Source organism: Fonsecaea multimorphosa (assembly GCF_000836435.1).
Source record: "Fonsecaea multimorphosa CBS 102226 unplaced genomic scaffold supercont1.1, whole genome shotgun sequence".
NCBI classification, from domain to species: domain Eukaryota; kingdom Fungi; phylum Ascomycota; class Eurotiomycetes; order Chaetothyriales; family Herpotrichiellaceae; genus Fonsecaea; species Fonsecaea multimorphosa.
The window spans coordinates 831,140-857,156 of record NW_015971635.1 but is presented as its reverse complement, the minus strand read 5'-3'; the positions used below and the strand labels follow the sequence as shown (position 1 = coordinate 857,156).

The following is a 26,017-nucleotide window of genomic DNA, read 5'->3' as shown; positions in this document are numbered from 1 at the left end:
GGGCCACAAATACGACGATGGAGACTGAAATCGCACATATTCTGGATGGAATTTGAATCCCGTCTGAATTTGGAACAAGGATTCAACGGCTCCTGAGTGATAGAGGAGAGGATGGTATACACATTGGTAAAGATGACGAAGAAGTGCGGACCAGGAAAGGTAAGGTGCCAAGGGGACTTTGCCAGATACGGAAGTCCTGATCACGTGCTGACGGACTATCCGCCCCCGAAACCCAGTGGCGAGAACGCCGCCTATGCGGCAAAACCTCGCTGGCTGTGGGCATCGGCGTCTAGGCCTAGAGTCGTCTACCTGCGGGTGCTAAGCCTCGCTAGGCCCTTGTTTGTTACCGCCAGAGCCACCACCCCAAGCAGCATCTTGAGTGGTTAACGAGCCGAGCCTACCTCGCATCATCACGCATGTGTTTGGCGCTGGCTATCAAAAAATAATCCGGAGAGCCTTTCACGCGACAATTTGTGCGCTACACTTTGCACATCACACAACCAAAAGCCCCTCCCCTTTGCTTTTTGAGTCGGGTGAGGTCTTTTCGCTGTGCTGCACTCTGGCTTTTTGGTTGTTGACTTTTGTTTAGACCGCAGACCTCCCGGTGATAAGAGCGACGCCGACTTGAGCCCGTGTGGAAGGAGGATGAATTGAGGCCAACCCGAAGCGAAAGCTAACCTCCCACTTCGTCCCTAGCAGTCGCGAACTTGTTACCGGAGGCGCGTCCAGGTCCGTGGGTAAGCCAGGCACGATGTTCTTCCTACGATATCTCGAGCGCGAAATCAGCATCCATCCCTCCTTTTTCGCGGCCAATGTGAATGAGAGGCTTAAAGATCAGCTCTATGCAGATCTGGAGGGAAGCTGCAACGGAGAATATTACATTGTGTGCATAATGGATATCTACAACATCTCTCCTGGAAGAGTGAGGCCGGGCTCTGGAGAAGCGCACTTTACAATCCTCTACCGAGCCATTCTGTGGAAACCATTCAAGGGAGAGACGGTAGGAGCTCTGCTGTGACTTGGTAAAGAGCATGTATTTTGACAGCGACAATTTACAGATCGATTGTGCCGTCTCCTCTATTAAGCCGCAGGGAGTCTTCTGTGAAGCTGGACCTCTTACTGTGTTTGTTTCAAAGCTGGTAGGTCATATTGGTGGTCCTACAGGGCGTCAGAGGTGTTGATAAGACGGCAGCACCTTCCACCTGATATGCGACACAATCCCGACGCCACTCCACCACAATACTCGAATAACGCGGGAGATGTGATTGAGAAAGGCTCGGCTGTTCGCGTTCAGCTGATCGGCTTGCGCAGTGATGTGGGCAATATGTATGCCATTGGAAAGATGTCAGCGCAATGGTTCGGGTAGGTGCAATCTTCATTTCTAGGTGGGCAACGTGGTCGCTAACGGGAACAGTGTCGCGTGAGGAATCGATCACAGAAAAGCAGCAGTCTTCTCTCAGGGAGCTTGTCTTCCATGTCAGAATGATTGGATCGAACCAATATTCTAAGGTCGACAGTCATTGCATCCTTCCTGTCTCATGATTGTCCTCGATCAAGTCGAAGTGTTAGCCCGTCATGTTGGAGCACATGACGAATCGCTTTACAAAGCGACATTTGCTGCAGCATAAGCTGGCATATGGTCAAAAGAGTAGGACGGCTGTTTGGACATGGATTCTCCAAGATTGGGTCAAAAAGTGATTGTCATGCAGACTGGCGGCGAAGTCAGTAGGGAGCCCCAGGCATCTAGGCTGATCGGTTGGAGTCTGGAGAGGGCATGCTTGTGGGGGCAGGGCTCAAACATGGCCCCAGCCAGGGCCAGCCAGAAGCAAACTTCTGAAACGACACTAAGGCGGAGCACCTGGTGCATCTGCTGTGCCTGCACCTGCATGAAACTCAACTTTTGGGTGTTTTGGACGCGATGGCGGGGCAACGCGTCTCCCCATTGATCCCCATTGAACAAACCTTGGAATCTCTACTCAGCCTGCACCGCTAAGGAAATGCATCTTTCAGGGACAGCGTGGACAGCTTGACTGCCCATTGAACATGTTTGCTTCTTCCCTCTAGTCTACCAAAACACCCATAGATCCTGCTGCCCACGACTCAATCTGTCATCGGCTGAGTATTCCCTCCTGTAGTCACCGGTGCGTCAGGTTATCCTTTCCGAATAAACACGTCGCAAAGCTTGCTGCTTCACCTGCCACCCTCGGACGATCCGTTGTTTACGCAGTGGTACCTTCCATTTGACTTTCCTGCACGTACACAAACAACGCAGTCCTCCTTGACCAAGTCCTCGACACGTGTCCCTCTACGATCAACCACTTCTTCACGACTGCTTTGCGGAATTACACCTTGAGCCCGCAGGGTTGTCATCACCATGACACTTAAAGACGTCTACCAGCGTTTCCTGGAGCTACCCAATCCCATCAGCCTGTCCGAGAATGCCTCCCTCCATTACATTACCACCCTGAACACCTTTACACAGCCTGTCAATATTGTTCGGCACCTTGAGTCTCAAAACAAAAAGTTGGTCAAGACCAAAAGTGCGAGAATAATTTCAGCGGTGGAGGGACCGAATGCCATCGCCCTTGAGGTCGAGACGGTGCTGGAGTTCATCTCAGGTGGAGGGTCATACTTGCCAGGTCTTGAGAACTTCGTTGTTGACAAGATTGCCACAATCCCAACGGTATGAGTGTACCATTCCAATCCACAGAACAGCGTTAGGACTGACAGTAACCTCAACTAGACTCACATTGTCCATTTCGACGCCGAACAGAAAATCTCCGTAATCCGCATCTCCTGGGATCAAGCGTCATTGTTGAAACAGACCGAAGTGATCGGGTCAAGAGGCAAGAATTGGCCGGTAGTCGACGGCAAAGACCAGGTCAGACTCATCAACTCCAGCTTGACGGCGACTCCCCCAGCGGCAGAACTGCCCACTAGCCCCAGAGGTCGCTCGGAAAACCAAAGTCTTGCCTCCTCGCGCAATGCGTCCCCGAGTAAAAGGCACATCAAGGACCCTCATGCAAGCCTCGACCTCTTTTCACCCAAGCCCGTCGACGAGAATGAGCGGATTTCGGGCCCCAACGCCGTGGCTCCGCGGGCGTCTGCTAGACCGCCACCACGCGAGATGAGCGAGTTGTTCGCGGCGGGACATGAAGATCATGAGCCAGGATCGCCAAAGAAGGTCCCTGTCGAGCCGGTCGTGGCGCCCAAAGGAGGGAGCAACCAGAAGTTCGCCCCGCCGCGCCTGTTTGCTGATGACCCCAACGAACCTGCTCCTGTCGGTTACAAGTCCAACCCTGCCAAGTACAACCATTTCCATCTTGGAGAGGAGCTGGAAGATGACCCACTGCAGCATCGTGACGTTACTCCTAAGCCAAAGACAACGATGCCACTGCGAGGGAAATCCAACAGACAGCAATCTCAATGGGATTTCCAGGACTTTTTCACGCCAGAAAAGATCACGCAAAAGGTGCGAGACCAAGACATCGTCCACTTCAGCCTGGATAGTGCCGTCAATGATCTCGAGACCCCGGGAAAGAAAGTGGTGGGCAAGCCACGCCGCGACAATGAGATCCACTTTGAATTGCAAGACGACGGAACTCCCATCGAGCGCCATGCCGTCCCGAAACCTCGAAAAGATGCGGAAACACACTTTCAACTGAGAGACGAGGCGACACCGGCTCCCACCCGTACTTCGGGGCGTCCGACCAGCTCGGCAAGTGATCGCATGGGGCTATACGCTAACAACGTATTCGACGAGGATGACAATGGCAGACCGGAGGAAAAGGCACCACTCTCCACCATCACCAATAACGCGAATCGCAAACATGATTTCGACAGTCACTGGACGATGTCTGATGCATCGCCGGCCAATGGAAAGGCCAATAATGAGAACAAGCCGGCCAACAAGCACCGCAAGAAGCCGTCACAAATGGACACCCACTGGGATCCGTACGAGGAGACTACAGATCAGCCACAGAATCCACCTGCAGTGAGTCGGTTGAGAAAGGGCATGGAGAGTCACTGGAGCATGGGAGCAGAGGAGGAAAAGACGGCCGCCAATGGAAAAAATAAGAATGCAAAGAGCTTCTGGGACTTTTGAGCATTTCTGTCGAAGATGGATCAATAGCAGCGGACACAGGAAGCCCAAGGGGGAAAAGAACAACAATATTGTCCTGATCACACAAAGCAGTGAACGACTGTTGAATGAGAGATGTGTGTATAGCATCGTCATGACATTGTTTAGGGAGGCGGCGGACGGAAAACAAATAGTTGAATACGGATTGCCATTGTACCTCCGCAGCGTAGGCACCGCGGATGATGTGCTCCGAACTATGGCTTCTGCAGATTGACATCATGGTCCTGGCATGGCGAAAGGCGAGGATGGGTCCTGGCTTATTACTCGGCGAGTCGGTACCACTGGCACCTAGCTGGGTCCAGGAACGGGGGAAAGGATCTGCCACTGATCTGGCGAGTAGTCTGGCGGTATAGTTGGTAGAGGTGCTGGCTCGCTGGGGAGGTGCCTAGGTAAGAAATAGGGTGATGGCGGAATCGGAATTAAGGCGTCCCTTCCTTCAATCGAGGGAGTCCCTCTTCCCCATGAGGACGAGCACTTGACGAGATAGTTACCTGTTGAGTTGCAGCTGTTGCCCAATGCCCGCACATGCATGGCCCTGCACACCCTGTGTTGCTGTGAGTCATCGACCGGCCTAGTGGGCGTATCAGATGCACTCCGATCATCAGTTAGCGGCCTGCATTATTATTCGGTGCTATTCGGTGCTGATAAACGGCGCATTCCTGTCCCAAGGAGTCAAGGACCAAAAGGCTCGCCGGCTGCATTGGCGGTAGACCGTGGACCGTGGCAGTCGAATCGAGTCGCTTACCACTCCAAAGGTTCTTGTTGCCCACTAGTCTCCTTATACTTTTCTATTCATTCGTGGCAATTTTCCAATTCTCTTTCTCTTTTCCTTCTTACTCTCTTCTTCCCACCCTTTAGCTGTCTGACGTGGCACAGACAAGTCGCCGAGAAACCCCCCAGCTGGAGAAATCAAGGGCTGAGGAAACCTTTCCCGGCCATCCACGTGCTGCCCCAACCAACTTTTGCTGCCATTGCGCGGATAATTGTGTTAAATCCGAAAACACACTCCAGCCAGGCTGCCACTCTCCAACAACTTCAATCGCCTTCCTTACTTGACCTGCGCAGACGATACACAGAGTCGCACACGTCGATTGAGCAGTCGACTTGCCCGTACAAACGTCCGCAACAGGTATTGCGACCGCGCAGACACTTGTGGGGGATTGTCCAGCGTTGAGTTTTGCCCTTACCGCAGCCTGTGCAGCGGGGTTTTACAACAACGCAAACATCACTACTCAGAGACTGGACTGCAAGACAGTCCAAGACCACCTTACAATGACGCCCACACCTCCCTCTGCGACCTCGTCGCATTCGGGCGCCTCTCCCGACCAGTTCCGAGTCGTGCGCAAGCGGAACCGAATCCCCTTATCGTGCGCGCCGTGCAGACACCGAAAGCTGAAATGCAATCGACAGTCTCCCTGCGATAACTGCACAAAACGAGGAGATACCGCCTCTTGCACCTACGCCGCTCCCGCAGCCAGGAAAAAAGGCAGCCAAAGCCAGAATGCTGCCAACACCACCCCGGATGATATGCAGAATCGGATAGACCGGCTGGAGAGTTTGGTCTTGTCGCTCATGACCAATGGCTCACAGGCGGTTGGTCCAGCCGCCGCTGCCCAGGCGCTTTCCGCCGGATCGAGTACTATCGAGAGTGGATCGTTGGGACCGAATCTTGACAATGAATTGGATGAGAGCGCGATGATGGACGATGCAGATGGCCAGGAACCCGAGAGTGAGACGGATGGTGTGACCAAGAGCTTTGGGATTCTCAAGGTTGACGCTGAAAAGCAAAAGACCTTTTATGTTGGTGAAGCGCACTGGGCAGCTTTGCTGAATGAGATTGGCGAAGTCAAGAACTATTTCGTCGCCCACAAGAAAGAGTACGAGGCCCAGATCGAAAAGGTTGAGCAGGCCCGGAAAACCATGGGTGCCGACGTTGGTTCAGGCCCAGCGTTGCTCTTCGGCTCTACGATTCCCCCTAGCCGAGCAGAGATTCTCGCACAAATACCATCCCGGTACATGTCTGATATCCTGATCGGACGATATTTCAACACCTTCGACCCCGCCACTCACATCCTGCATGGCCCGACGTTCCAGCGACATTACAATCAGCATTGGGCGGATCCCTCCAAGAGCTCGATTGTATGGGTGGCCATGTTGTTCGCCATGATGCGTCTGGCCATGTTGTCTTATGGACGCGAAGGCGATGAACCGCCCGAGTTTCGTGGCAAGTGTCAGGATCTGGCCGCCAATTTTCGCACCCAAATGGCCCATTGTCTCATCACGGCCGATTACACAAAACCACACAACTATATTATCGAGACGCTGATATTCCATCTGCATGCGGAATATACTTCCAATCGAGACGCCGAAGCCAGTGTCTGGGTGCTCGTCGGCATGATAGCTCGTCTCGCCATGCGCATGGGCTACCACCGTGACGCGAAGCTGTTTCCCAATTTGAGCCCTTTCCAAGGCGAGATGCGGCGTCGTGTTTGGACATTTGTACGCAGTGCCGATCTTCTCTTTTCTTTCCAGGTGGCCTTGCCATCGATGATTCGCATTGGCGACTCGGACACAGAATTGCCGCGCAACATCTACGACGACGAATTTGATGAAGATTCTGCGTCGTTACCACCAGCTCGCCCTGCCAGTGAAGCCACGCCAATCTCGTACATGATTGCGAAGGGACGACTGTCGTTTGGTTTCGGACGAGTTTTGGAGGAGATAAATGGAGTCAATCGCAAGGGGTACGACGAGGTCCTTAAGATTGATCGTGGATTGAGAGATATCTATGAGAGTATACCCGATCATCTGAAGCTTCGACCTATGGCAGAACAGACCCTGGCACCCATTTCCTTGATCATGGCGCGCTTTAGCCTCGCTACGGTCTACCACAAGTCCCAATGTGTCCTCCATCGCCGGTATATGCGGCTCGCCAGAAATGGGAACCGTTATGTGCATTCGCGAAAGCAGTCTCTGGACTCGGCCATGCAACTACTGAGCTTCCAGGCAATCCAACACCAACAAAGCCGAGAACGCGGACGATTGAGGAGTCTACGCAACCATGTGAACTCACTGACTGCGCACGACTATCTCTTGGCAGCAACGATCATCTGCATGGACCTGTACAATCAACGGGAGCGGCCCGACAGTAACAACAACGATGTCAGTACTCCAAGTACTTCCGTCAGCGGCGGCAGCATCAGCCAAGGCAGCAACATGTCGTCAGACGGAGCCTATGTGCCTGGGCTCAACTACAATCGCGAAGATCTCATCCATGCGTTGGAAGAGAGCCGTGATGTGTGGATGGCGAATCGTGACCTGAGCATCGAGGCTTATAAGGCAAGCGAGCTTCTCAACGTGCTGATCTACCATATCAAGCAACCGTTCTCGCCCAACAACCCCCAGAACTCGCAACTTCCGGGGGCATCTCAACAGCCGCAGGGCTCGAACAACGACGAGCAGAACGCAGCGATGACTTTGGGCATGCTTCAAGCAGGAGGCGTGGGCTCCAGTGGACCGGGAGGAGGCATATCACAGGCGCCGTCACCAGGTGGATCGTGGGAAAAGGGGGGACTGTATTCCAACTTCGGGGCCATTGGTGAACAATACAACGGGGGAATCTTTGGGGCAGCGAATGCGACAAGCCCTTTCCCTGGCGGTTGGTTCGGCGGTGCGATGGGCAACTTGGATCAGGGCATGAATTTGGACTGGGTAAGTTTGGAAAGCTGATGGTTGCGAGAGCTTGGGGATGAAGACTAACCTGAGTGTATAGGAGGCATGGGATCAATACATGCAGCCCTCGAATCTGACACTCGATCCAGCAGCGAGTTTGTGGTCGAACAACTCGCCCAGTAACAACATGTTCACGCAGAAGTCATCTCCCGAAAACACTTCCACGGACGCGACGTTTGGGCTGGGCTCGGGGTCTAGTTTCTATCCTCAGACCATGGGAAGCATGATGAGCGTGTCGACGCCAGAGCTCAAAACCGAAGGGTCTGCGCAGACGCAGCAGATGCCCACCTTGAGTGCAAATTCCACCACGAGTACGAGCAACGACAATAGTGCTGCGGGAGAGGTGTTCATGGGGGTGCAGAGTCCGCAGGTTGCAAATTGGAAGTGGACCGTGATGAGTGACAAGAAATGAGGTTTTGATGTTTCGATGTTCCGAGAATGATACCCGTCCTTGATTTGTAATGATATAGCTGGAGGCCCGGAAAAGGGAATGGATCACGCTGAGAAGCAGAGGGAAAGATCTGGAACACGCCAAAGAATCTGTGTGTAGATGAGGGATGAGGGATGAGAGATGAGGTTCAGCTACATAGGTACCAGTTGCGCAACGCACGAAGGCACATGGAGGCTGCGGACAAAATGTAAAATGGAATGGATCTTTTGGGAGGAGGGGGATATCTCTGCTTGTGTCGCTTTGCCTCCTCGTATCTCACCTATGCATCTGTGGGACTCGAGGCTATGGATATGGTCTACCTCGTACTGCATACTCGTACGTCAAACTGGACCCCCGAGCTGAACCGGGCCAAGGCGCCAATGCGCCAAGCGAGCAGCGTGACAGAGTTGGCGTTGATACACGTACAGAACCTCTTGGGTGCCTCTCCGGGCACTCCGGGTTATTCTGTTCCCGGTCTAGCCCGTGTCGAGCCGAGCCTAGAATAACGAGCCCCCGGCAAGCCAAGCCCTATACGGCTCATGATAATCGCCCACCAATTCCTCCCCTAAGCCTTTAAGGCCGTCCAGACTCTTTTTTCTCCACAACCACTTCGATCCTCCATTCCTTTTTGTCTCCAGCTGAGGGCGATACAATGCACGACAAGACATGACCAAGCCAACGGGCTTCGAGGGCCAAGCACTCTTGCTCCAGCTTCCACTCTTGTTTGCTGCTTGGATTTGATTGATTCTGACTGCGGTTTGGTCTTGGTCACTGCCTCCGATTCGGTAGAGTCACAGCTTCTGTCTGGCCTTCCCTTGAAACATTCCCTCGTTGCTGCTTCAGCATGGAGTGTTACTTCCGGCCCTCACTCGATATGATCCTATCCACTTCACTTTCCTGTCTCTGACTTTTTGGTTTATGCTGACTCCTTCTGTCCGTCTGCTGTTTGTCTCTTCTTTTCCCACGATGGCCTTCTCGTCTTGTTCGCTCGACATGTCTCCGTGAAGCCGGCAAGGCGGTCTCTCTTTACCCGACTTCCATCGAAGCTATCCGCACCCATTTCAATATACAGAGAACCTCATATCAGAGTCGAAGCTGACCTGACCTTACCTCCACGACTACGCACCCTCTTCTCTCCGGCCATGGGCGTGTTCAACCGCAAGAGCAAGTCTGGCCCCGCAACAGACGAAGCTCCAACCACCAACCCTGCCGCAGAAAAGTCCAATGGCGCCAAAGATTCCACAAATGCCTCGTCGGCCACCCCTGTGGACGAAGGAGTCCTTCCTCGCTACAATCATAATGGTCACCTGGTAACAAGAGGCATTCACCCGGATGGGGAGAGTGGTCGCAGCGGAATCCACCCGGTTCATTGCTTAAAGATAATATGGAAGTCGTCTTGCACAGTTTCGACCTGGGTCAACATTCTGTGGCCTTTCGTCCCGGCCGCCATTGCTCTCCACTTTGTACATGGCGACCACCATCTATGGACCTTTGCCATCAACTACATCGCCATGGTGCCCGCTGCCAATCTGCTCGGTTTTGCTGGACAAGAGCTGGCGAGAAAACTACCCAAGGTTATGGGCATCCTCATCGAGACAACTTTGGGATCTGTGGTGGAGATTGTCTTGTTCATGGTCCTAATTGCTAAAGACGATGGAACTGGCGAGATCGGGCCGCACAATAAGATCGTAGTGATCCAAGCCGCCATCCTCGGGTCCATCCTTACCAACCTCCTCCTATGTCTAGGATCCTGTTTTCTAGTAGGCGGGCTGATGCATAAGGAACAGACATTCCACGCGGTCATCAGTGAAGCAGGATCGGGATTGCTCTTGGTTGCGGGTTTTGCACTCTTGATCCCCAGCGCTTTCTACGCCTCCTTGAGTCGCAGCACCGTTCCTGACGGCGAAGAAGGATATACCACCTCAAGATTGCGCAGTGACATTCTCGACATCAGCCACGGCGTTTCCGTCATCCTCATAATTGCATTTGCGGTCTACCTGCTTTACAATTCACTTTCGCACGATAACATTTTTCAAGAAGTCCTCGAGGCCGACGAAGCGAATGACAGAGACAGGCACAGAGACCTCAAAAAGCCAAAGTTGACCATGACCGAGTGCATCACGGTGATTGCCTTGGCCTTGACGTTCATTTCCCTCATTGCAGTTTTCCTGGTGGAGGAGATCGAGTTTGTCGTTGCGAATGGAGTCCCAGACAACTTCTTGGGTCTGATCCTCGTGCCGTTGGTGGAGAAGGCTGCGGAGCATTTGACTGCCGTGGATGAGGCATATGACAATCAAATCGTTAGTTCCTTCATTCCAGGATTGGGGAGAACGAGAGTGGCTAACATCATTCGCTAGAACTTTGCTCTCTACCACTGTCTTGGGCCTTCCATTCAGACCGCCCTGTTCAATGCCCCTCTGGTCGTCATTGTGGGCTGGGGTCTTGGTAAACCGATGGATCTGAACTTCGAGATTTTTATGGTCGTGCTCCTGGTCATGTCAATCTTGGTAGTTGGCAATTTCCTCAGAGATGGATCTTCCAACTACCTTGAAGGCTCTCTGCTTGTGGTATGTTTTCCAAAGACTAATTAGAAATCGGAATCCCATAACTAACCACAATCACACGCAGCTTGTGTATGTTATTGTTGCAGTCACCGCGTGGTATTATCCCAATGCCGAGTTGACCACGTCCAATGGAAGTTCGGGAGGGACGCAAAGTAGTGGTGGAGAAGGCACCGAAGCGCTGGTCAGTGTCGCAAAAATGCTGATGACTTGAGCATAGCACATGTAGCCGCCCAGAGTTCTATACTACTGGGAGAAGCAACTGCGGACCGTTCAATAGGCAAGACAACAGGTGTGCACCTCAGGATTGTGCGGGTACCAACAGAATTGTCTGCGAGAGCCTTGCTTTATTTGAGGACAAAAGGTATCTGTCAAAAAGGGAGCTTTGCGAAGGCTTACGATGCGCTTAATATGACCCTTGGTGCCGGTTTCTCGCCAAAGTCCGTCCGTTCCAAGATATGGACTTGACATGGACGCGGTGCCAGGGCTTGTGGTAAGGGGAATGGTGCCCTGCAAGGCTACCGCCGCGCGAGGCTACGTCATGCTTTGAGTTTCCTGGTGTCCGTCCTGAGCAAGGAAACGAGTTCCATTCACGGGCGGGCGTTGGCAGGCGTCTAGAAAGATGGCCACCGATTTAAGTTGTGCTCGCCTACTAATAGGCAAAGTGGACAGGGCTCAAGTTGAATCGAATCTGAAGGTCACGAAAAGAGATTCCACAAGACGGGAGACGGAGAAACAAAATAAATTGTTTCTTTAAAATAGAACTGGTCTGCAGCCGCGTGGAATCTCCAAGCACTGGGCTGAGCTGCAGGGAGCCGGCCAACGAGTAGTTGTGGGTTACGGGTGCCTTTGACGGAAGCAGCGGTATTGATATCAGGGAGGGACTCGTCATTATTCTGGGCTTATCCAGCCGGATATCAGTGAACGCCAGGCAGAAGATCAGGCTTAATGCTGGGTGCTGGTTGGCGTTGGGCGGGCAGGGGAGATTGGGCTCCAGGCGGCGCCCGGCGGGTGCTTCACAAGCTTGGCATATCGCGGTGGACACTGGGCGGTCAATATTGGGTGTCGGGAGTCTGGGAGTCTGGGACTGTGTCTGGTCACTGGTGAGCCTGGCTCGGTCGGTGCACACTGCCAACACCCACCCTCTCACCCTCTCAGCCTCCCGCCGCCCCCGTTGCCCAGTTCGTAGGGAACCTCCGTACCACAATAATCTTTACCATCCGCACCGTCAGATGCCAACCCTTTACGCAGATATCCAGCATCATAGCAACCACAGTGTCTATACCAGTCAGCAGTCTATACAGTGATTTCGGTGCTGCATTGCTAGTTCCCCTTGCTGTCCTGAACCCGATATTACTTGCAGACATCCAATCACGTCCCAACGAGCAGCGAACCTCGACCCGAGATATGACCTCCGATCATCCTACTCCCTCTACGCACCGGTGACCTACGACCAATGCTCACATCTCATCCTCCCTTCGTAGGTCTCTTTCCAACTCCGAGAGACTGAGATGCCATCTGTGGCATCTGAACCTCCTCTGTCCGTCGTCTCCAACACCGTCCACTCGAACTCTTCGTCGTTGGAGGGCCCTCCGAGAAAGTCCCACGACAAGACCATCAGCGGCGTTTTTACCTACACAAACGGGACCGATGTCGAGGCAGGGTTGTCTGATCACAGACTGGATCAGCTCAAGAGCCTGCGCAACAACACTAGTCACAGTTCCCTGACAAATGGCGTTCCTAACGGGAACGTCAAGGCGCCCCCTCGAGATCGAATACAATCCAAGGCCGGCAGCTCCAGCTCGGCTGCGAGCACAAGCGCTGCCGCAAAGTACACTGAACAACTGTCGAGGAGTCCCGCGTCGTCAGAGGGACCACTGACCAAGTTATCTAGTGTTGAGAATGCGGCGGCAGAGCAGGATGACGGGCAAAATAATGGCCTCTCCGAGCGGTCACCCAGGCCGCAGTCGACGCCAGAGTTGGGTAAATTGACCACGAATATCCCTCCCGAAAAGCTCCAATACGATCCCTACCACATGGTCACCGCTTCCACTGTCCCCGACTCTGCACGAATAGATGGGGAGTCGGCCACTGCTGGCCTCTCTCGCGGCCCCCTTCCCGCCCTTGCACGCTTCTCCTCTCCGCCCGCCATGTCCCCGGGTGCTTCAATACAAGATCGACATCACGAACTATCACCGAGTCCCGAGCCCCCGAAACTCACGCATCGCCATACCCTACAAGTGCCAAAGGTGGGTGGCATTGGCGCAGTCGGTCGGAGTTCGCGCGACTTCTCTTTCGCAGGCGCCCCTTCTGAAGAAGCGCTCTCCACCGCCACCGGTCGCTTCTCCCCGACACGAGAACAACATGATGGAAATGTGGTGAGGCATAGACGAGCGTCACTTGGCCTGGTTCGTAGGGCAACTCGGTCGATGCAATCGGACGCCCACTTGGACGAAGTTCCCCCGGATGACGATGCGGCGCGTTGGACCGAACTCATCAAGCAGAAACGAGCGAGCAGGCGCAAAAGAAAAGAGGACGAGGATGACGACCGCGTTATTGTTGGCAAGAAGGTCGAGGAGGGTCACGTCAACTGGGTCACCGCCTACAACATGTTGACCGGAATTCGATTTACTGTGTCGAGAACGAATGCAAAGATGGACCGGGACTTGACGGATGCCGACTTTGACGCAAAGCACAAGTTCAGCTTCGATATCACCGGAAACGAATTGACGCCCAGCGCCAAATACGACTTCAAATTCAAAGATTACAGTCCGTGGGTCTTTCGGCACCTCAGGGCCATCTTTGGGTTGGACCCGGCCGACTACCTTGTCAGTCTTACCAGCAAGTATATCCTCTCGGAATTGGGCAGCCCCGGCAAGTCGGGCTCATTTTTCTACTTCTCGAGGGACTATAAGTACATCATCAAGACGATTCATCACGCCGAGCATAAGCTGCTTCGGAAGATCTTGAGGGACTACTATCGGCATGTACTGGACAACCCTAACACGCTGATAAGTCAGTTTTACGGATTGCATCGGGTCAAAATACCCTACGGTCGCAAAATACATTTCGTGGTCATGAACAATCTTTTCCCGCCCCATCGCGATATCCACCAAATGTTTGACTTGAAGGGGTCGACCGTTGGCAGAGATTTTAGTGAGGAAGATTTAGCCAACAACCCTCGGGCAACGCTGAAGGACATGAATTGGTTGCGGAGAGGTTTGCATCTCGAGTTCGACGCTCGGATACGACAGATATTCCTGGATCAGATGAAAAGAGACGTTGCTCTCCTGCAGAGGCTTCACATCATGGACTACTCCTTGCTGGTTGGTATGCACGACCTAGAAAAGGGCAATGAGGAGAACTTGAGAGAGACAACGCTGCAGGTGTTTCAGCCCGGGGGAGAGAACAACGAGGACGAGTATGGATCCTCAGTGTTGACTCGAACACCGTCCAGACTGGAGAATGCGAGAAAAGCGCGAGAGTTGAGATTGACGCTGAAGAAGGAGAAGCCTATCCCTATGGGCTTGGTTACCGCGAAGATGCCGTCTGAGATGGCCTCTGGGGATGGAAGACGAGACCGGGTGTTCTACAATTACGACGGCGGTATTCGGGCTACGCATGAGGATGGACGAGGTGGTGACCTGATTTACTACCTTGGCATCATCGACTGTCTGACCCATGTGAGTTGATCTTCCATTTGCGACTGTGCTGCGACTAATCGTTTTCCGTGCAGTATGGTATGGTCAAAAGAATTGAACATTACTGGAAAGGTCTTTCGGCGCCGCGAGGGCAGATATCAGCTATTCCTCCGCAAGCGTATGGAGAACGATTCGTCAATTTTATCACTGGAATCACCATGACCCAAGAAGAAGCCAAGAGGCGAGAAACGGGGGAGAGCCACCGATTTTGGGAACAAGTACCGATACATGCTGCATCTGCGGAGAATCTAGGACAGCCATCAGGTGTGGCCTATTCTGCGGGTCTCGACTCAGCTACCGCGCATTGTTCACCCATGGGCCCGGCAGTGGAAAGGACCATGAGAAAAGCGGCCAAGCAAACCGACAAAGCGACACCATCTGAGAAAGGTTGGAGCAAAAACGAAGAGGAGAAGCCGGACCGGACATTGAAAACAACCGAGGATTCACGCGCCGCCATGACCCTGCCTGTTGTCACGGAAGCGGGTGAAAGCACTGGATCAAGCGAAAAGAAACGGGCGTTGAGTCCACCGAACGAGGCCGAAGAAGAACGGGAAGATCATCCCACTGACTTGACCTCGTCTCCTGTTCCTGTGGGCTCGTCAATCCGGGGTGTACGCAGAGTCTCGCCTTCGACAGTGGCCACGGCGACAGAGATGGGAGAAGATGACACGAGCATGTCAAGTCCACCGACGCAACCCCTCGATTTCGAAGCAGAGTCGTACTCGGACGACGAAACCCAGTCCCTGCAGGAGCGGAACGTGAGAATGGAGAGGGAGTTCAACCAAAAGCCCCCGCGGATAGCAAGCGATTTGATCCAGCCCCAGTCCCCTCTTCAGGACAGCGTGATGAGGTCGCTTGATGAGCAGATGGGGGATCTTGGGCGGAATTCTTGAGTGTCAGTTCATTCTGCTCGTCATCTTTGGAGCATTACACGTCTCCTACGACTTGAACGAAGAGCGCATGCGGTCTTTTGAGAGCGTCAGCAATTTCATTTGTTTTTTCAGCCACATCACCCGACGGGGAACATGGTTCGTTACAAAGGGATCCGTCAAGCTTTTAGCAACAGGCGCATGGGTGAAGGACAACAGGTCAGAGCAGAGAAAAGGATACTCTGACAAAGGTCGGGACATTGAAAAATGGTCTCTTAAAAGAAGAGAGCCTATCCGGTTTCTATTCGGTCGTGAGGCAACATGAGAGTTGTGTCCTGAAGAGGGCATATCTCCTGCTCACACGCACAAAAGGAGGCGGTGTCAGGGTTTGCGCAAAACTGCATACTTTGTGATTTCCACTAGCGACGATCACGGGCAGAGAGGAGAGAAAGTATTGGAAGCGGGATATTTTGTACAGATAGCAGGAGGCTAGCCTGGTCTACGAGCCTCAACTAGCCTTGGGATGCGGAGGACGAGGTAGTAGCGAGGTAGGTCGATCATGACGGCGCCAGCATACGTAGACCCTGCGAGCCTGGACAGATGATTGACGCCATTTGAAACCCGTGAACCTCTAGCTGCCACAAGTGTTTTTAAGTGCCTTGCTTTTGTTTTCAGGTGGCGGCTGAAAGTGGCTGTAATCGGAACTGGGCCTCTGGCACCAGCTGGTCATTGCCCCAAAGCAGGTTGAAAGCAGGACCAGCGTCAACGTCGAATGACGCTAAAAATCTTGTTTTGGCACCGGGTCGACGTAATGCCGCCTCCGCTCTCCGCCTCTCGCGCCAAACATGGACAACATGAAGTCACCTGATGGGGTTTAAGCAGCGTTTCGCAGGATCGTGGCGGCTGATACAAAGGATCAACTCCTCCCATCCTTCGGCTCGAGAATGTTGGTGCATCACAGTTGAAAACTGCCCATAAGACAACCGTCAGAATTTACTGAAAAAACAGACTTACGACAAAAACAAATCGCAAGTAACAAAAGCACGACCCTCGTCGTCCTCGTCGAGAAACGGAACAAGCAAAACAACAACAACAAACAATCACAAGTCACAACAATGGCTCGTCCCGCATCTTCCACTGTATGTTCGCTCTCCCCCCTCTTTTCCCCTTCTCTTCAGGACGGGACTGCTCTGCTCCCACCTGTATCATCCAATTTGATCACTGGGGTTCAAATGAAATGCGCATTGCATTACCCCGTGATCGATACCGCCTTTCTATAAAACCCACTGTTCCATCTAACGTCGACTGACCGTCCTCTTAGAGCGATGTCTGCCTGTACTTCCTGGCTCTGTTCCTGCCGCCACTGGCCGTCTTCTTCAAGACCGGCTGCGACTCGAACTTTCTGATCAATATCCTTCTGAGTATTTTGGGGTGGTTGCCGGGTGTCTTGCGTAAGTCTCCTTTCGACCCTTGCTTTTCACACGCGTGAGTTTTTGGGGGTGTGGAAACCCCGAAGGAAAGAAAACTAGGTCGCGTATCGCGACTACGCAGAGGATTTGGGACATGTGCATGTGGGCTGACCGCGTTCTCAATGTCCGTGTTTCGACGAGGTACAGATGCCTGGTGGATCATCACAAAGTTCGAGAGGCCGGCCTTGACGACTACAACGGCTCCGGCTATCTAAGAATGCGGGAACGCTGGGGACGGTGCAGAATTATGCCGGATTGGGATTTCTTTGCTTTTGAGTCTTTGATATGATCTGTTGGGGCTGGTGGAATTCCAGCTCGGGTGTGTGTGTGTTCTAGTATCCCATTCTTCTTGCTTCCTACTCCGCAGGAAATACGTTCAACCATGTCGAGTGAAAGGAGGTTCTTTACAGGGACCTGGTCCTCAAGGAGTACAGAGACGACGGTGACCTGGTCTGGTCTTGTTGGCGAACCTTGTGCTCACCGCAAAGCATGTTGTTGGGGTTGCCTGGTCTGGTCGGGTGTTGTTTGGGGGGAGCTGCTGTAATGGTAATGGTGGTGGTGGTAATTGCGGAATGAACCCCCTTTCCTCCGACGGTTTCTGTTCAAGTTCTACCTAGGTATCCTTTCCTTTCTTTTTTTGTTGACGAAACTTCTGAACTTCTGCATCCTTCCATCCATCCATCTATCTCTCGGCGCGGTCGGAAAAAACTACGGCAGCGCACAGTGCGGGAAGAGGGCCCGCAATCTTTTGAAGCGTGAAACTCAAGTCTATACAGCAGGGCTATACTACGCGCTACGACTATCACGCATCGGCAACATATGAAATACACTACGACCGACGTTCTCGGCGACTTCACGCTGCGCTGGAGGCGCAGATTTCCACGGCTGGCCGTCCAGGATCAAGACTAATGGAAAAGTATCCGAGACGAGGCCGAGGGGGCTGGACATGTTCACCATCTGATTTGGAAGCAAGCCATGGAGGTCAGGAAGAGCAGCTTCAAATGGGGAGAGGAGATATGTCACCGGTAACAAATGGAGACTTTTCCCAGCAAGGTCGCCAGATATGGGTACGAGTAGGAGTGCCATACTGACAGACTGCCCAGGTCAGCAGCGGAAGCCTTTTCCAGCGCGGGGGTTGTCGGTCGGCGGTGCGGGAGAGTGGAGACTCGATTTTGATCGTGTGCAAAAAATCTATTAACAAACTTCAATCCGACAGCCGAGCCCTGCAGACACAGTCATCCTTCATCCTCCTTGTCTTCTTCACTGCTCAGTAACTCTTCGAATATATCCTTAATCAACGCCCGCCTCTTCTTTCGCTTTGTGATATTTGCAGAGCTTGGATACCGGAATAATACTTGAGCCATATTGCATATTGCATATTGCATACACCGCCCCCGTCCTGCCTTGCCTGCACCCACAGCTGCCAAAATGTCTTCTAGATCCGTTGAAGCTGGCGTCAAAAGAAAGCGCTCGAGTACGTTCAAATCATCAGGGTCGATCCCCAAAGACCCTTCCTACCGTTGCATGACTCTCCTGCTCCTCCAGGATCCAACGGTCATGATCTTCCGGGCTCACACTTTTCTCTGCAGGAGCGCAGTCCCTCCCCCCGCCCGAACTTCCTCGACTCGTCGCCGAACAACATGTCCCCATCGCAGCGAGTGACAAAGACACGAAAAGACTGATCGTGGTGCTGTCAAATGCCTCTCTCGAAACCTACCGAGCGGCACACAGCGGAAAACCTGGAGGGAAAGAGGAGAAGTATTCACTCCTAAATAGCGACGAGCATATCGGTGTCATGCGGAAGATGGGCCGCGATATAAGTGATGCCCGACCCGACATCACCCATCAGGTGGCTATACATCCCACTGAACATCCTCTTGTAGTGGCGAGCTGACTTCAACGTCCAGTGCCTGCTTACTCTGCTCGATTCTCCCATCAATAAAGCGGGGAAACTACAGATCTACATTCACACGGCGAAGGGGGTTTTGATCGAAGTCAGCCCCACCGTGCGCATTCCCAGGACCTTCAAGCGGTTCGCCGGTCTCATGGTCCAGCTGCTGCACCGGCTCTCCATTCGATCGGTGAATTCGCAGGAGAAACTCCTCAAGGTCATCAAGAACCCCATCACCGATCACCTCCCACCGAATTGCCGAAAAGTCACGCTCAGTTTCGATGCCGAAGTCGTCCGAGTTCGCGACTACGTCGACACCTTGGGAGACAACGAGAGCATCTGCGTCTTTGTCGGGGCCATGGCCAAGGGCAAGGACGACTTTGCCGACGCCTTCAAGGACGAATCCATCAGTATCAGCAACTACAGCCTCAGCGCCAGCATTGCTTGCAGCAAATTCTGCCACGCTTGCGAGGACGCGTGGAGAATCATCTAATTTCCCACAAAAAGGTAATGCCTTACACAGAAGACTGATGCTTTCCCTCGCAGATCGCGATTTTTTCTCTTTACTTCCAGCCGTGGGCCATTTGGGCGAATGGGCTCGATCACAACATCGATGCTCACTCGCCTGAATGGCCACCTCGATAACGGTTTGTGCTGCATTGGGGGAGTGTTGGATCTGGCGTTTGTTTTCACAACAAGACATAACATGGTTCAACAAATCCTCAAGGCGAGATTTTCTTATTCTCCGTCTGAGATACCCGTAGGTGCACGTCAACCTGCCCTACACCATCAAAACATGAGTGATGAACAAAAGTTGGAGGAGAGTCGCCGGTCTCGATCAATGGCCTTTGATAATCATGCGGGCATTTCTACATGTCCATTGTGTAGCAGCAAGCGGAATCTGCTGTAGGTTGCCGCTTCCCCAGCAGTCAGCTGGGCGAGGAGGTGGTGCATTTAACCACCTCCTCGTATCTACATACCATCATCTTCCACAAGTCCACGCTCCTGTGCTCTAGTTTCGTCGTGATATTCATCCGCAACATCCTCCGAGCCATCATAGACGCTTCTAAGCCTGTGCAGCTGGGCTAGTGTTTGCAGCCTGGGGGTGAGTCACGTGAGTCAGTGATGGCTGTAAACCCTTCCTGCATCACGAGACAGACTCCTGCAAGCATCTCGATGTTTCTCTTCCGCCATCTGCCTGCATCTGCATCTTCTCCATTGCCGCGACAGTCCCTTAGCTGCTGGGTCAAGGCAAGTGAGTCGAGTTCTCTGTCGCGTTTCTTCGTCAAATCTCGGGCCTTTTCTCTTAAACGAACAGGCTCTCCTTGTTGTCATCATGCTGCCTAGCTTCGACTTCCTACCCCAATGACAAAAGCAACCTGGTCGAATCACTCACTTGGTCATCCAAGGCTCATCCTCGGCAACCCAAGACCGATGGAGACGTTGATTCCTCAGTACATGGTGGCTACCTGGTGATATGTATGCGGGTCGTGTCACACCCTCTATCGAGAAATGGGCCGTGAGGGCGAAGCTGAGGGTGAGTGTTGAGCCAGAGGTAAGAAGCACCCACCAACTACTGAAAACCCAGTCACTCAGGACGAGTAAGTCGATGCATTGACGCCCGACCGAAATCAAAACAGACACCAACCAGTTTCAATCAGTTTCAACCAGTCATGCTGGAGCGCAGTTCCCCGGCTCCATCAAGATGCCCTGCGCTCCCAATCAAGCCTCGACAAATATTCATTTTTCCCATTTTCCCTTGTCCATTGCCATTTCCATCGCTTTTGTCCCGGACAATTCCTTCGTCCCGGCCCACCGCTGCCATCCGCTTCTCGACGTGGCACTCTCCCCAGCATCAGACCGTTTCATCGCCATCCCGCCTTTCTCGATTCGTTTGCCACCATCCACATCTGGAGCCTCTTCTCGCCTCACCCAGCATGCATCACGCATTGTATGTCCCTAGCCCCTCGTCTCGCCTTCCATGTCAGATGGGCCTAGGGATTTAGTGGGAAAAATCAGGCGCCTACAGGAAGCAAGGCGCAGGTACCCCCATCGGCCACTCCCAGATCCCGCCGTTGGGTCGCTTGACCCCATGTCTATGGTTTCATGGACTAGAAGAATCGTTTTCCGATGGATGGTTGATCATCACAAGACTTGTAGCGAATAAACCGCCGGTTGGTACCAGTCATGTTGGATGCCCGTTGCTGATCTTTCGTTCGACTCCTCCTCTCGTTACTAAGGATCTTATATACAGTACAGTATCATTGTGAACAACTGCCTACCTTCTCTTTGACCTTGTACCATTTCAAAGCCCTCTGACCTCCTTCACGTTCCGTACAGAAATCCCATCACGGTTACACAGTCCGTGGGAGATTGGTGGATTCAGATTGCGAGTGCACGGTCTCGCCAGGGCTCCAGACCCATCGCTCCTGCAGGCAAACAAGCTGCGAAGCCCACGAGACCCATCTTTGTCGACACCCAGGAAGACACTGACAGGCTGCTCTCGACCCAGCACAAGCAGCGGTCATACAGTATCAGGCGCTGCGTCCCTGTTTCTATAGCGTTTTCTTGCACCCAGTTCCATCCCCCTCGACGATCCATGCCTTCCTCCATCACCCTCACCGTCAGCCACCTCCCGACTTCGACTTCGTTCTTTCTCTCCGCCCTTCAACCGCTCAACTACGTCTTCCGCGGCCGGCAAGAGCACACCATCGGGTTTGGCCCCGCGTCTCCACCTAATACTCCGGCCGACTTCTGGATCACACAAGAGATCCCCGGCGTGCCCGCGGGGGCCGCACACGTGGCTTTCCCTGCGGCGTCTCGGGCACAGGTGCAGGACTTTTTCCTCGCTGCCCTCAAGGCTGGTGGGAAGATCCACGGGGAACCATGCCAGCGGGACGCCTCGGGATATTACTCGGCCGCAGTGATCGATTTTGATGGGAATTCCATCGAGGCGGTCTACAGGCCTGCATTCGGCGACGATGCCAACAGGGAGAATGCGGACACGCGAAGTGTGGTGTCTCATCGGAGTGCGACTGTGAGAGCGCCATCCGTTGTAGCAGCTCCAAAATCCGTCGTCTCCAACATGAAGAGCGTTAGAGCACCATCTCAGGTTGCATCTAAGGCTCCGTCGTATGTTTCAAGCCCACCAGATGTGCCTCTTCAAAATACTCAACCCAAGCCAAAGCCTTCCGGGGATGTTCTTGGGTCGTTGATTAACGAAGCTCGCAACGCCGCGAATGTGGCCCGCGATCTTGTTAACAGCATGACACCCAATCTCATCTCTTCCGGCCCGCCAGCGTCATCCACAGGTAACAACTCCACGGGCGGTGGGAGTGGAGCAGGTGAAGCCATTGTTGGCACCCTCCTCGGCGTCGCTGCCGGCGCCGCGCTACACTACGCCTTCAGCAACCGATCCAAGGAAGACAGCCGTGACGATCGAGACGAGCACAAGTTTGTGCCTCCCCCACGCCCTTCTGTCACCGGTCGCAGCGTCTCCGAACCCGTGAACGTGGTGCGCGCGGAATACTCCACTGTCCCCTCCGAGTATCCTGGAGTTCCTGAGAAGTATGGCTATCGGGCTATTGAACCAGCCCCTTCAGCATACACGTACACAACCCGAGAACCTAGCGACCAGAAACTCATCACCATGTACGACCACGATCATCCGGCGCCTACTGATAAAGCATCCACGATACGTCCTGCCTCGGTGACAAGGAGAGTGAGCATGGACTCTGGAGTTGGCCTCGGGGTCGTCCCACGAGATTTTGACGCAGCGTCACACGCTTCCTCGAAAGCGTCACGACAGTCCAAAAAGAGCACGAATGCCCCGCCGCCGACAAGTTACCGTGCTCCGACTGCACTGACGGTGAAATCGAAAGCTTCGGGTGCGTCTGGTGGCGGTGGTCGGTCGAGATCCCGCGCGAGCAGTACAAGTCGTCTCGGTAGGAGTCTTAGTGGTCGCTCGTCGGCGGAGCAGCCGAGGTCGAGATCTCAGTCCCGACACAGCTCTAGGTCGAGAAGGAGTCGGCGGGATGAGTTTGAGGACAATGCGCCGGAGGACGAAGAGGCAAGGACGGTGTTGCATGTGGCCGAGTCGGTTCGCCGTTCTTCGAGCCGTGTGTCTTCGCACCACTCACACGCGGAGTCAAAAGTAGCAAGCCACGTTTCTGTGCACCACTCCCAGGCAGGATCCAAGGTTCCAAGTCAGATCTCGATGCACCAGTCGCAGGCTGGATCCAAAGCACCAAGCCATGTGACCGCCCGCGAATCCCAAGCAGGATCCAAAGCGGCGAGTCATATCTCGATGCACGAGTCCCATGCAGGTTCAAAAGCACCGAGCCATGTCTCAGCCCATGAGTCGCACGCAGCCTCCAAAGCATCGAGTCATGCATCTGCTCACCAGTCCCAGGCAGGATCCAAGGTGGGTAGCTACGTCTCCGGCCACGACTCACAAGCGACGATAAAGCCAGCCAGTCGAATCAGTTCGCGGCACAGCCGCAGAGACCCTGCGGAGTATCCGCTTCCACCATCTCGTGCGGCAACCTGGGCTGGTTCCGACATTGGAAAGTCCAGCAGCTTCGTGTCTGCGAGGTCGAACTTTGGACCAGCAGCGACCGGGCCACGGACGATTATCGGCAAAGTTAACCACCTTGTGCGAGATGGAGGAAATGTGACAGACGAGGACGACAAGGCAGAGACGGCGAGCGTGGTTTCCAAACAGAAAGAACTGGCCAGGTTGGATGTCACGGACCGGGAGGTCAGGCCGGAGGACAGCGTCAGTCAGATCTCGGTGGAGAGCCGGAGGAGCAGGAGGAGTAAAGCGAGCAGTCGGAGGTGAAGGTAAGGGTGTGGAAGGAGGCAGTATTTCATCAGCATATGATATTACATGGATTCATCGGACGATAGTAGGACAGACCAGCATAGCGCAGGAGAGTGTGTCTCGGCCTAGAGATTGCGGCAGAGGATATCCATTTCAGGTTCATTACATTACTGGTGATACATAGTCCTGTTATGGGAGGGAATAATCCAGCAATATAGCATTCGATTTGCGGTAATAGATATATACATACATATATACACTGGTTAGAAATCAATACATCTACGCATCAACACGAATCACTTCGTGAGATCCCCATGTCTTTTACTTGCTCCGCGGAGGCTCTTTGGCCTCCAAGCCTACCTAGTGGGCATAAGCCAGTCCGTCAAAGCTTGTGGGATCTGCCCATTTATTGCTGTCGAAGTGACCAATCAACAACGCGACTCCCCGTGGCCCCGTGTCTCACCGCCGGGGGATCTTGACTCCTCGGAGTTGTTGCTGTACTATACGAGGTAGTTGTTTGATAATTATGGTCTAGTGATATGTATATGTACCTAGTATCTATCAACCACTCTGTCCGTCTGACTCTCAAAATCCCCTCCAGACTGACCTTACCCTTGACACTGTTGACACACACTGACAAGCAATATTCCGGGGAAAGGCAACGCCCGCTTTCAGATCAAACCAGGGAAAGAAACGAATGTAGTCACGACACAGGGTGAAAATACCTCGACACTTGCCTTCTGCAACAATGCTCGCGGGCGTTGATCCCGCGACGATGAATTTCCCATTCCCATACCCTTACGAGGACGACGACATGAGTTCGGCCGCTCAGTCGATGCTGGATCCCTCGGCGGTGATGACTATGACGATGACAGCGGAAGATGTACTCCTCCCGAGGTCGCAATGGCCTGTTCCCAACGCGTTTTCGTTCCAACAACCAAGACCACAGCAACGAAACCGATCCCAATCCCAATCCCAAGAGCAAGTTCAAACATACCACCGCCAAAAACAGCAACACCAATGGCATGAAAAGTTAGACTCACACGTCCCCTCTCCTCCTTCTTCTTCTGCATCTTCTTCTCCCTCTCCAGCCTATCCCTCCACAGCCACTACTGCGTACAAAAGCGAGACCTCTCGCTGGCGCGCCCTGGTCGCCCGAGACGCCCTTGCGACGGACGCGTTTGTCTACGCCGTCATCACCACCAAGATCTACTGCCGGCCCAACTGCAGCGCGCGGCTGGCTCGACGCGCCAATGTGCGGTTTTTCGACCTCGCGCAGCAGGCGGAGCGAGGCGGGTTCAGGGCGTGTAAGCGGTGCAAGCCGAACAGTCGGGCCAAGTCCGCGCGTGTGGTTGAGGGTGTCTCGTCATCGGCGGCGTCTTCATCTTCTTCTTCGTCTTCACCAGAGGCTACTCCCACGCCCGGTTCGGCGTCCGGTGCAGAGGCGGAACTCGTGGCTTGTCGGAATATCGCGCCCGCATCTGCATCTGCATCTGCATCGGCTGAGACGAGTCCGGAGCAATACGGCGATGCAAATACTGGCACGGGCACTGCCAGTGCCGCTGATTACGGTGTGGAACTGGAAGAGGACATCCACACCAAAATCGACCGCGCCGTCCACCTCGTCCGGCAAGCAGCGTCGGCATCCGAAAACCCCCAACCCCTCAGCCTCTCGCAGCTGTCCGCGCAGGTCGGGCTGAGCAAGTGGCACCTGCAGCGCGTGTTCAAGAAACTCCAGGGCGTCACGCCGCGCGAGATGGCCGAGGAGATTATTCGGGCGAAGCAGACGACGAGCACGGTGTTGGGGGTGTCCTTGGCCGCGCATGCCGTCTCTGATGAGAAGGAGATGGAGGAGGAGGGGGAGTGGTATGCTAGTGGACTATCCGCGTCCAGACCTTCAGACATCAATGTGGGATATGGACTCGCACAGCCACCGTCGCTACCTCTGCCACTGCCGCTGCTGGATAGTACTGGTACCGGTGCCGGTCTGGACTGGTTCGACGAGGACGCCCTCTTTGACTCTCACTACAACCAACCACAGTACCAGCACCAGCAGCACCAGCAGCACCAGCAGCAGGAAGAGGAACAACTACCATTACCAGTACCGGTGCCAGTGCCTTTCGCGGATTGTGCTCGCCAGACTTTGACGATGCCGATGGATCTGGATATGGAAATGGACATGGTGTGGGGGATCGATATGGATATGGACATGGACCTCAATCTCCACGCTGCGTCCGAAGTGGAGGGTCTCCTGAATGACCTGTTCCCGGAGATCCTTGTGTATTGATTGATAGATGAGATTGGGTACCCTACATAGGTAAGAATAGAGATGACAGGAACAAGGATGAGGATGAGAATAAGTGTGGTGATGAAAGTGATAACTAATACAATGATCGGTTCT

General features: G+C 53.6%; 8 protein-coding genes across 8 annotated transcripts; all 8 read left to right on the top strand.

Annotated features, from left to right (window-relative positions):
- Positions 1 to 751: 751 nt before the first annotated feature.
- Z520_00323 (uncharacterized protein) lies at positions 752 to 1,424 on the top strand (the record flags this gene model as incomplete). Its single annotated transcript, XM_016770844.1, has 4 exons — positions 752 to 1,000; positions 1,059 to 1,139; positions 1,193 to 1,362; positions 1,415 to 1,424. The coding sequence occupies 4 exons, from the start codon at positions 752 to 754 to the stop codon at positions 1,422 to 1,424; spliced, it is 510 nt and encodes a 169-aa protein (XP_016637754.1).
- A 950-nt stretch (positions 1,425 to 2,374) lies between these two features.
- Z520_00322 (uncharacterized protein) lies at positions 2,375 to 4,105 on the top strand (the record flags this gene model as incomplete). The annotated part of the gene is made up of 2 exons (XM_016770843.1): positions 2,375 to 2,683; positions 2,744 to 4,105. The coding sequence occupies 2 exons, from the start codon at positions 2,375 to 2,377 to the stop codon at positions 4,103 to 4,105; spliced, it is 1,671 nt and encodes a 556-aa protein (XP_016637753.1).
- A 1,308-nt stretch (positions 4,106 to 5,413) lies between these two features.
- On the top strand, positions 5,414 to 8,285 carry Z520_00321 (uncharacterized protein; the record flags this gene model as incomplete). Its single annotated transcript, XM_016770842.1, has 2 exons — positions 5,414 to 7,852; positions 7,914 to 8,285. 2 exons carry the CDS (start codon positions 5,414 to 5,416, stop codon positions 8,283 to 8,285), a joined length of 2,811 nt encoding a protein of 936 aa, XP_016637752.1.
- Positions 8,286 to 9,445: 1,160 nt separating this feature from the next.
- Z520_00320 (uncharacterized protein) lies at positions 9,446 to 11,078 on the top strand (the record flags this gene model as incomplete). The annotated part of the gene is made up of 3 exons (XM_016770841.1): positions 9,446 to 10,603; positions 10,661 to 10,870; positions 10,932 to 11,078. The coding sequence occupies 3 exons, from the start codon at positions 9,446 to 9,448 to the stop codon at positions 11,076 to 11,078; spliced, it is 1,515 nt and encodes a 504-aa protein (XP_016637751.1).
- A 1,297-nt stretch (positions 11,079 to 12,375) lies between these two features.
- Z520_00319 (uncharacterized protein) lies at positions 12,376 to 15,458 on the top strand (the record flags this gene model as incomplete). Its single annotated transcript, XM_016770840.1, has 2 exons — positions 12,376 to 14,547; positions 14,601 to 15,458. The coding sequence occupies 2 exons, from the start codon at positions 12,376 to 12,378 to the stop codon at positions 15,456 to 15,458; spliced, it is 3,030 nt and encodes a 1,009-aa protein (XP_016637750.1).
- Positions 15,459 to 18,331: 2,873 nt separating this feature from the next.
- Positions 18,332 to 19,287, top strand: Z520_00318 (ribosomal RNA small subunit methyltransferase NEP1; the record flags this gene model as incomplete). The annotated part of the gene is made up of 3 exons (XM_016770839.1): positions 18,332 to 18,377; positions 18,493 to 18,752; positions 18,811 to 19,287. The coding sequence occupies 3 exons, from the start codon at positions 18,332 to 18,334 to the stop codon at positions 19,285 to 19,287; spliced, it is 783 nt and encodes a 260-aa protein (XP_016637749.1).
- Positions 19,288 to 21,393: 2,106 nt separating this feature from the next.
- Positions 21,394 to 23,634, top strand: Z520_00317 (uncharacterized protein; the record flags this gene model as incomplete). Its single annotated transcript, XM_016770838.1, has 1 exon — positions 21,394 to 23,634. The coding sequence occupies one exon, from the start codon at positions 21,394 to 21,396 to the stop codon at positions 23,632 to 23,634; it is 2,241 nt and encodes a 746-aa protein (XP_016637748.1).
- A 730-nt stretch (positions 23,635 to 24,364) lies between these two features.
- Z520_00316 (uncharacterized protein) lies at positions 24,365 to 25,903 on the top strand (the record flags this gene model as incomplete). The annotated part of the gene is made up of 1 exon (XM_016770837.1): positions 24,365 to 25,903. One exon carries the CDS (start codon positions 24,365 to 24,367, stop codon positions 25,901 to 25,903), a length of 1,539 nt encoding a protein of 512 aa, XP_016637747.1.
- Between the last annotated feature and the right edge of the window lie 114 nt (positions 25,904 to 26,017).